This window comes from Mesoplodon densirostris, chromosome 7 (genome assembly GCF_025265405.1).
Source record: "Mesoplodon densirostris isolate mMesDen1 chromosome 7, mMesDen1 primary haplotype, whole genome shotgun sequence".
Classification (NCBI taxonomy): Eukaryota; Metazoa; Chordata; class Mammalia; order Artiodactyla; family Ziphiidae; genus Mesoplodon; species Mesoplodon densirostris.
The window spans coordinates 7,430,029-7,439,937 of NC_082667.1; the positions used below are offsets into that span (position 1 = coordinate 7,430,029).

Below are 9,909 nucleotides of genomic sequence, written 5' to 3' on the forward strand. Positions count from 1 at the left end.
GGCGGGCCTCCACCAGCTCCTGCACGGCTGTTGTTTGCAGGGGTGCCCTCTGCCGGGGCGCCTGACTCTGCCGTCCATGGGGGACCAGCAGCCCCCATCCCCCCGCTGCTCCAGAAGCAGAGGACAACAGGATCGCCCTCACGTACCTCCTCTGGGAAGGAAGTCCTGTCTCTGGACCCGAGCTGCTTCAAATCGAAGGCAGCCCTGGCCCGCCCCGCCCCGCCCCACACTTACACACGTCTGCCCCCCAGACACCGACGCAAATGCGAGCAGAGGTCAGTGCCGGCCTGAGCGAGCACGTGTGCCCACGGGCTCCACGCCTGGTCACCGGCGTTCCGGCAGGAGGCTGCAGAGGGCGGGCTGGCCGGGCGGCAGGAAGGCGACCCTCGCCTTCTCGGGGCTGCCCAGGCCGGGGCGCCGCCGCTCAGAGGTGGTGACTGCTCTGCAGCAGGGAGGTGACGGTGTCCTGCAGGGCCACGGCCACCTTCTTGGAGGTCTTGCGCAGCAGCGGGCTGTCAGGGTGGCGCTCCTTCAGGTGCAGGACGTGGCCCTCCTGGCTCTCGGACGTGCAGCCGCACTCCTCGCACACGTACAGCTTGGCCCGCCGCTCCTTGTACGCGTACTTCTGCTGCACGCCGTGGATCTTCTTGAGATGAGACTCCAGGGAGCAGCGCTGCGTGAAGGCCTTGTCACACAGGCTGCATTTGTAGGGCCGCACGCCTGCGGGGAGGGCAGCGTTGGCGTCAGGGACCCGACTCCGCGGCAGAGGAGCGCCCGGAGGCCCGCCCGACTCCAGCTCCCCAGCGAGCCGTGGAGGACGTCCGCCCAGAGCTCCCAGGCCCCCCGGGGCCCAGGACAGCAGCGCGGTGGCCGCAGCCTTGGCCTCCGCCGGGCGGGCTCCTCTTACCGGTGTGGGTGCGCACGTGCCTCTTCAGGTCGAAGGTGTCGTTGAAGCCCTTCCCGCAGTAGGTGCATAGGTGCCTCTTGACGTCGTTGTGACACTTCATGTGGCGATTCAGCATGCGCTGGTACGTGAAGGCCTTCTGGCAGATGTGGCAGGTGAAGAGGTCTCCACTGGGAGTGTCGCCCAGGGTCACCTGTGGGCGAGGACGGGGTTTGTGACGGACACCCAGGAGTTGGGGCTGCAGGTGGCAGACTGGGAGGACACACACACCAGCCCCCAGCCACGTGAGGAGGGCGGTGCCCACCCCAGAGGCCACACCTCTGTGCCACTGGCTCCCAGAGGTCTGGTGGTGGGGCTGGAAGGAAGGTCCGCCTCCTGTTGGGTTCCTGAGTCTCTGCGCGGGGCCGCCACCCAGCCCCTTCCTTACCATCTCTAGAGATGGGTGTCCAGCTCCCCACAGAAACAGCCCGATTCAGTAACTCTACCTGTTAGAAAGTCCTCCCTTCACTGAGCCCAAATCCTTCTCTGTGGTTTCTGCTCTCTGTTCCCATTCTATACCTTAGGACAGGGAAGAGTGCCCACAACGCGGTCTCCGTGCAGCCTTCCCAGGCTGAGGCCACCGCTGGGAGCCTGGAGTCCCCTCGCAGGCCAGCCCAGCCCCTGGCCTTACTTGAGCCTGACGTGGTCTGGTCTGACTGAGTCCCTTTGCCACCCTGATGACTCTCTTGCTTATCAACATTTTTCATTTTCTTTGTAATTATGGAACAGCTGTTCAGAAGTGGAGACGTGGCCTCAATGCCCTCTGTGAATGTTCAGAGGTTACTTGTGCTTTGTGGTGGCCTTGTCGCTGGCCACTCCTCCCGAGCTCCCTGGGCACCGGGTGCACCCCATCACCCCGTGCCTTCTGGCCCTGCACTGCTTCTGGCACCGGGTAAATACCTTGTTGCTAGCTAATCAAGCCCTTTGGGGTCAGGACTCGCTCCCCTGGCACATCTGCTGTCCTGTGCCCCCTGCTCTCTCTCTCCACGCGCTCCCTAGCCACTGGGATTAAGGGGTGGGAGGAAGGGCCCTCGGGGATCAGGGGCACTGTGTCAGCTCCCCGGCCAACCGCCCAGCACATGTCATGGCGATTCCCCTCTGGTTACATGTGGCCTCCGCAGGTAAGAGAGGCAGGAACAGCATTGCACGGCCAGTTTCCTTCAGTCTCTTGGCTCATAGGAAAGCTCCACGGGAGCCCTTCCTCTAGATGACTGCTTCCAGATCCCGGAGCTTTCAGGAATGCAGGCCCAGCCAGAGACAGCCCTGCTGTTTGCACGCTGGAAAGCAGGGGCATTCCTGTGAGCTCCTTCCTGCCTCGGCTGCTGAGCAGTGGGCGCTCACCAGGCCCCACCCCAGACACAAGGCTCTGGGATGGAAGCACACACTTGGGCGAGGCGGAGACTGCCGCCGGGCACTTGCGCAGGGAGTCGACCACCGAGCAGACTCCAGACCTCACTCTCAGGCGGCGGAGACGCAGGCCCAGGCCAGCTTGCAGAGCCAGGCTCACACTTCCCCGCTTCTCCTAGGACTTCTGTGTAAAGAGGTGCCTCCCCTCAAGACCAGAAACGAAGCTAAACAGCCCCCAGAGAGGACTCCAAAGGGTTAAGCGTCTTTGGAACCTCACTGCTTCTTCCCAGCGCATGGGCGTTCTCACTTCCGACCCACTTCTCTTCTTTCCCACCCCCGTCCAGTGAGGTTCACTTCTCTGCAGAAACCTACACCCAGATCCAAGGCCAATCTCTGCTTAAGTCTCATTTGTGCCACGTCTCGTGGGCTGGACCCAGGAGGATACACGTGCCCCTGGTCGTTGGAGACAGTGTGAGTGAGGGTCAGTACCTTCGTCTTGGTGCGCAGGAAGCCATGGTCCCTGCTCTGTGGGTCTGCCAGGCGGCTCGTGTCTTCGGAGGGCAGCTGGGCCACCACGCAGGGCCCGGGCGTCACACTATAGCCGGAGTTCCGAAGGCTCATGTCCAAAGCCAGGGGGCAAGAAGGGGGTTCGGCCACTGATGGCTCTGGCTCCCTGTAGGGCTGTGGTGGGCAGAAGCCTAGGCTGACTGGGAAGAGAAGAACAGCCAAGTGAGGGGCTTGGTGGAGAAAAGGGGATTGCGCGGGATTTCCGGAAGGTTCCCTGGCGGTAAGCTGGCTGGAACCTGGAGCCGCTGTCCCACCCCTTGCAGGCATGTGGCAGAGCAGGGCTGCCCCCAGCCCACTGCATGCCGCACCTCCCTCCCCCCACCCCATTAAGGTAATTACAGGTGACGCCAGCTAAGCTCCACGGCCCACAGGCCTGCCCGCTGAGTAATTTGTGTCTTAGCGGAACTGGGAGGACCGAACCTGCCCTGCCAATTATTCTTCCCAAGCTGTCTGCCTGCCCCACCTGGGCCAGTCCCTCTGGATTCCAGACCTCATCCACACTCCTGCAGGGACAAAGGGCACCACTGGAGGCCCTGGACCCAGGGACTCATCGCTGCCCCAGAAGGGTCCCGGTGGTCTGTGCCACTCCGGGCCTCTCTTCCAGGCAGATTTAGCTGCTGGCCGTGGGGAACGGGTGGTCCTAACCCCTCTCTCCTTCAGGGTGGTCTGTCCCTGACGTTGCAGCTCACTGGGGCTCCAGGCTCCCCACTCCCGCTGGCCCAGCTTAGCAGGCGAGCAGGCCGGGTGGGGCAGGGCAGGGAGGAGGTCAGGGAGCAGCAGGTGGATGCGGCCTAACAGTCTCCTGGGCAGCCTGCCCAGCGGTTACGCAAGCCTCCCCCAGAGCAGGGACCGCTCACTTGCTTGGTCGCTGTGGCGCTTTGAGGGCTGGGCTCCCGCCCTTCGCACGGCAGCTGCAGTGACACCAGCAATACCGGCAGCCCTTTGACACGCTGCTCCCCACGGCAGACACCTCACGCTAAACAGGGCCGGAGAGGCTTGGCCCTCGTCCTGACTAGACAGGAAGGGAGCTCTCCCGAGTGACACAGAGGAGACAAGTCTCAAACCCCCAGAGCTGAGGCAAACAATCTAATGTTACAGTTTGGTTAGTATTTTTCTCCCGAAGAGGCTAAGCTAGGAACATTTTCCAAGGCTCAGAAGGAAAAATCAAGAGGGGCACAGGAAGGAAAGGATGAGTGGGCTTCAGGGAGAGGGACTTAGCAGATTGACTTAGGGTCTCAGACCATGAAGAAGGTCCCCTGCGCCCGCAGCCCCTGGCCGGTGAGTCAGTGGACGGGGTCCCAGGGAGGGGCGGCCCCCAGCAGGATGCAGCGGGCGAGGCTGGAAGCAGAGGACACACCCACGGCGGAAGGGCGAATATGAAGGCACCCAAGTTTCGGGAGAGACCCCCACCCTCGCCCCCTTCAAACACAACAAAGTTCTGACGGGAAGAATGCGCCTGCCCGCCACCCAAACCCGTTCTGCTGGCACTGGCGCCGTCTGTCTGTCCGTCTGGGGACTCTAATGTGCCACCTCATTCCGGGAGTTGATTCACCAGCACCTGGCCCTGGCCTGGCCTCTCTCCAAGCCCTGGACGGCTGGACGTCAGGCCGGAGCTCTCAGAGGCCCCGCCCGCCCCCCGTCCTCCCACAGTGACAGCCGTCTGTGTACAGGGATAGGGCCTGCCGGAGGGCGGGCGTGTCAGAGTGTTGGCAGCTTCAATTTATGCCAGATTACCAGCTATTGAGATCTTGGCTGAGAATTCAAAACTGGATTACAATTTCCATTTCTCAATCCAGGTAGAGACAAACAGGAACCTCTACCCTCTTCTGTCTTTCAGTATCAGAGAGCGAGATCAAGGCTCCCAAAAGTTGGAGCAGGGCCGCAGAGCCTGCACACGGAGCAGCAGAGGGGAGTGACAACAGGTGAGGGTTAACCGGTTTGCGCTCAAACGAGTTGTCACCCTTGGCTCCCTGGCTCCACTAGAGTGGGGTCCATGGTGAGGGTTCTGAGGATCTAAGCAGGTTTAGGGGGAGACCTGTTTCCCAGGCCTGCCTCTCCCGTTCCGCAGAAGCCCTGAAATGACAGCGCTGGGGAACCGGGGACAGGGAGCGGGCCTGCCTGCTCTGCCCCTGGGCCGCTTTTCCCGAGCGAGGGGCAGGTGAGGCCGCCAGGGTGGGGACGGTTGCCTCATCCCACCCACCCCGCCAAACCCGTCTTCCTGCCGCCCCCAGAGCGTGTCCCTGCCACTGTGCCTATCACTGGGTGTCACCGAGCGGCATCAAGCAGAACTGGTTGGGCCCTGCTTGTGCTGCTCTCTGTCCCCTAATTAGATGTTTCCGGCAAGGTGGCGGCCGCTGCGGCTACTCATCGCCCGCCCGCAGCTGAGGAGTGTGGCAAGGTCCTCTCCCTACCCCCTCAGGGGCTGCACGGCTTCCCCGTCGGCTCAACGTGCCTCCACCTGGATGACATGTGGGCACTGGGCCCAGAGCAGCTTCCCACCCGAGGCCTTCAGCAAGTCCCCTCTCTCTTGGATTGAAAGCTCCTGGCCCAAATACCAGACAGGGTGCCAGGTCCTACGCTATCCAAGGCCTCAGGCCAGGGCTGGGCACGAGGCCTGCCCCTAGGCTCTCTGGGGAGAGCGGGTGAAGCAGATGTGAGGACACCTAGCCACGGGCTGGGGCTGCTGCCGACCTGGAAGCGGCGGTGGGGGAGCCCAGTGTGTCAGCACAGCCCAAGCTGGCGTTAGGCGGTCTTGCACCCTTATCAGGAAGGGCAGGGTCCCCTGTGCCCGTCTCCTCTGGCCCCCAAGTCAGCTAGCAGGGGCCTGAAAGGGAGCCAGTGCCAGCCAACTGGCAGAGCTGGGCAGCCCTGGAAACACAACGGGCCCATCTCTCAGCCTGTCGTTTCCATTCTGTGAACGCCAAGTTTTCTCTCAGGCAGGATCTTCCCCCCTTTCCCAACCGCTCCTCATGCCGCGTCCACAGTGAAGTTAACCAACCCCGTGCACCTCAGCCTCACACCAGGGTGAATGCTGCAACCGGCGGAACCGTACTGTGTTGGCGTCCTTCCTTCCCTTCCTCCCATGCAGCACGGGGCTGGCACCCCTGTGGGATGCCACACGATACTTGCTGAGCATGAAGAGAGTTAAAGAAGAAGCCCGACATCAACAATGGCCGTGCTTTGCTCCCGTCCTCCCTGTGCCCAGAGGATTCGGCCTCACCTGCTCTCTTTCTGGGACAAACAGTCTGGCAGGATTCTGCCTCAGGTCACCCAAGCTAGGGACAAACAGCCTGGCAGCTTGGGTGACGGCACCCTGTGGGACAGCTAGGAATCCCATCTAGCCCACCGTACCCATCCGTGGGCTGGCTGTCTACCCTCCCAGCCTTGCTCCCCCGGAGAGCTCGGCAGACGCGTCCCTCACTGCCAGCACTTCCCAGGAATCAGAATAATCACGGTCAGAGGCATAATCTCTCCCCAACTCCACTCCCTCGCGCCCCTACATGTGTACTCTGGGGCCCAAAGCTGACCTTCTCAGCCTTTCTAACTCGGCCCAGAAAGAGCTGCCCAGGTGCCCACACTGCCTAGTCAGAGCCAGGCTGAGGACGCTCCAGTCCCACGCACCTCAGCCTGGCTGCCCCCCCTGGGGTAGGCATGTGCTGATGAACTGGCAGAACGGACTGCAGACGCTCCGTCTGAAGTGGGGAGGTGGGGGTGCGGTTTTGGCGGGGGGAGGTAGGGAAGAGGCCCCAGGATGCTCATGGCTGGAGCATGTCATTCAGCTTCCAGGCCTGGTCTGCCCTCCAGTGCCTTCCTGGCCTTTTGAGATTCCTCTCAGCAGGGGCCTGGAGAACCCCACTTCATCCCCATTCCTGGAGCTTCCCCTTAGGTCCAGGAGATGGAAATTAGCCCCTGGGTACAAGGGCCTGGGTTCATCGTCAAGAAACCAGCATCAGTCCCTGCACTCCACAGTCTATAATGACACAACGAAGGAGAAATGCCAGGGGAGATGGAGGGCAAGGGCTCGAGGGCCAGACAGGTGGCAACGTAGCCATGAACCCTTTCAGTGCTCCTGGCGTGAGCGGTGCCGTCGCCCACCCCTGCAGCCTTCCAGGCCCTGTGCCCACTTCTGGGCTTTTCCCTCAGCTCTGGCAGGAGAGTGAGGCCCAGGGGACTGAGGGTGGGAAACCTCTAGAATTGTGCCTCAGAGAAGAGGCTGGAGTGCAGGTCAGACTGGAGTCAGAGCTGCCAGGCCGGGGCCCAGGACCTTCAGTCAGGAAACACTTTCTTTCCAGGCATTCTTTGCTGCTCTAAGGGTCTCAGGGGGCCCTGGCGGGAAGGTCAGACCTCAAACGCTTCATTCCCCAGCCTTCCCGGTGCCTCTCCCAGTGGGACCGGATGGGGTCAATGCTTACTTGGTCACAACGTGCTGAGTCTGTGAGGTGGGGTGAAGGAAACGTGCCCAAGCGGCTCTTAGGGTCACGGTCGGCTGGTGATGGAATGGCCCAGTCAGGGGACAGGCCACCACAAAACACACTCCCCACCCTCTAGCCATCTGAGGCACCCTCAGGGGACAGGCCACCACAAAACACACTCCCCACCCTCTAGCCATCTGAGGCACCCGAGTGTGGCCCGAGAACATTCCCTTTCTCATTTCCAAAAACTGTGGGAAAACTCTCTAGTGGGCCACATGGTTTTGAGAGGCAAAAGTAAGTTCTCTGACTTCTACTCTTTGCTTGAGCCCACAGAACTCTCCCTGGCAAACTGTCACCTGCACCTCCAGGTTAGACCCCACCCCACATCCAGGGTGATTCTGCAGAGTGAGCGGCTCCCCTCACCTGGACAGCAGCAGCAGGTGGCACAGACCATCCTGTGTACCTGATGGGACAGCCCCTGGGTGCAGGTCTCCCCTGCCACTCCCACTATGGCCACCAGAACTGTGCTGGGGAAAATCACTAGGATGCAAGGAAGTCAATGATTTGAACAAACAGAATTCCTTTGTCCTTTGTAAAAATCAACACATGATCTGTTACTGATTGGGATGTGAAATAAAACTAAAAATAACAACACTCTAGTCTCGAGCAAGGCTCCGCTCACCTTTAACACAGTCCAAGTTCGGTTTATCAGATCCCAAGGAGCAGCTAAGCAGCAAGTCAGACACACAGGTGAGGGAGGAGGCAGGAGCAAGGAAGGGGGGTCGCGTCCCTCACCCCCTCACATGGCCCTTCTGGAGGTGGAACACCGATCAACTCCCCAGGGAACTTGGAGAAGAAACTCTACACAGAATCCTGGGCCCACACCCTCCGCCTCCGGTGTGGAGGCAGGCAGCTCACTTCCCTTTCTGTCAGTTTCCCCACTGGGGTCATCAGGACTGCTGGCGCATTCCGACCTTTTAAGGAGGCTGTCGATAGGGGCCTAGGCACTTGAGATAAGGCTAAGCTGTGAAACACCCCACCGGTCCTGTAGGCCATAGGATCCTGACGGTCGTCAGGCCACCACTACACCCACAGTCTCCAACAGTTTATTCAGGAGAGAAACCGAGGCAAGAGCCCTCACAGGGCCCCTCACCCCGCTCATTTCACCACTCTCCTCCAAGGCCCGGGGCGATGCAGGAGAACGTGCAGATCAAGGGTCAAAGTCGGTTGGTTAATTACAACCTCTCCCCCGTTGGAGGCGCTGGGCAATGTGTTCAGCGCATCCCGCGCCCCACCCCCAAAGCCTGGGGAAGGGGAGTTCCGACGGAAACTGGCTCCCGACCAAAGATTCTGTTAGGGGCGGGGGAGGACCGAAGGCGCAGAAGAGGTCTTGGGGCTAACGTGGAAGATGCCACTGGAGGAAGAAACAACTGGGGTTACTCATCCCCAGTTGACTCCCACGCTGTCAAGGCGTCTTCTGAAAGTAAACTGGGTGCCCCAGCTTCCCCCGGGGCTGCTCCCTGGCTGTGGGGTGGGCTCCTTAAAACCCCTCTCAGCTCAGTGGTGTCGTCTGCAAGGTCGAAGGAGGCGCGTTTCTAACAGAGATGAGAGCTGATCCCACTTTTGTCTTCAGGGCTAGTGGGGTGCAGCTCGGCGCCTTCCCCACCGTCTCGCGCTCCCCACGGCTCGGAGCTCCTGCCTGCCCCGCCCTCACGGGGACCTTCTGGCAGCCAGTGTTGTGGGTGAGAGGGAGAGATCAATGAAGGTGGCTTCAACTCTGAATCTTCTCTTACATTTTGCACAAATCTCAGGAGAAACTCCAGCTCGCTCCCTGCCCCCCGAAGTGGCACCGCTCCAGTGCCCTCCTCCCGCCTCATAAAAGTCCCGGCTTTCGGGATTTACGATACGAGAGTGGAGGGTTGCCTGAGCGGTGACACACCCCGTTGCCTCCCCTGCGCCGCGGCTCGGACCGGTGGACGGGAGGGCGGCACCGCGCGGGCCCGCGCGCCTCGGACAGACCTGCCTCCCGCCCCCCCGGGGTCCTGGGAACCGCTGTCGCCCCCACCTGGCAGCCCCCCGCGCTCACCCCCGCCCCCTCATGGCCGCTCCTTCCGCCGGCCCTGCCCTCCCTTCCCCCCGCGCCCGGGGTCGGCCGCGCCGCGGGCTAACGGGGCAGCGGCCGCTTAAACATTAAATAGGGCGCCCCAGCTGCGCCGGCCGCCGGGCTCCGCGCCACTGCGCCCCGCACGCCGGCCGCTCGACGGGGCCCCGCCGCCCTCTCGGCGGCGCGGGGCTCGGGGCGCGCGGACTGGGCGCCTCACCTGGCACGTATATCTCGCCGCGCTCCTCGTCGGGGAGCTCGCTCCAGTTCCTCCTGCACGTGGAGACGCATGTCTTCTTCACCAGAAACGCGCGGGGCATTTTCGAACCCTCCTCGCCGGGTACCGGCCGCTTCCGTAACTAGGGCCGGAGCAGTCCCACCTTTCCCTGGCCGGGCTGGAGGCGGGCGGGAGGCGGGCGGGGGTGGGGGTGGGGGAGCAGGTCGGAGAAGAAGTCGCCAAAGCGTCCCGCGTTGCGCCGCGAGGCCGTGACCGGGACGGCGCGCGCCCGTTTCAACTCGGCGGAGCTGTCGCCGTCCTC

General features: G+C 62.2%; 1 protein-coding gene across 2 annotated transcripts; it reads right to left on the minus strand.

Annotated features, from left to right (window-relative positions):
* Positions 1-424: 424 nt before the first annotated feature.
* Positions 425-9,690, minus strand: OVOL1 (ovo like transcriptional repressor 1). Of its 2 annotated transcripts, XM_060104884.1 has the most exons (4): positions 9,591-9,690; positions 2,780-2,997; positions 908-1,097; positions 425-720 (listed from the first exon to the last, which is right to left on the minus strand). In XM_060104884.1, the coding sequence occupies exons 1-4, from the start codon at positions 9,688-9,690 to the stop codon at positions 425-427; spliced, it is 804 nt and encodes a 267-aa protein (XP_059960867.1). The 2 variants fall into 2 exon arrangements, with proteins under 2 accessions (XP_059960867.1, XP_059960866.1); XM_060104883.1 differs by lacking the exon at positions 9,591-9,690 and having other exon boundaries at positions 2,780-3,124.
* Between the last annotated feature and the right edge of the window lie 219 nt (positions 9,691-9,909).

What these genes read in the sequence shown, in the direction of transcription:
- OVOL1 (XM_060104883.1), bottom strand. Translation starts at nt 3,124, where the DNA reads ATGCCTGCAAGGGGTGGGACAGCGGCTCCAGGTTCCAGCCAGCTTACC. An exon ending in TCCTGCGCACCAAGACGAAG is followed by an intron (nt 1,098 to 2,779) that starts GTACTGACCCTC and finishes CCTCGCCCACAG; the next exon opens with GTGACCCTGGGCGACACTCC. An exon ending in GCACGTGCGCACCCACACCG is followed by an intron (nt 721 to 907) that starts GTAAGAGGAGCC and finishes CCCTCCCCGCAG; the next exon opens with GCGTGCGGCCCTACAAATGC.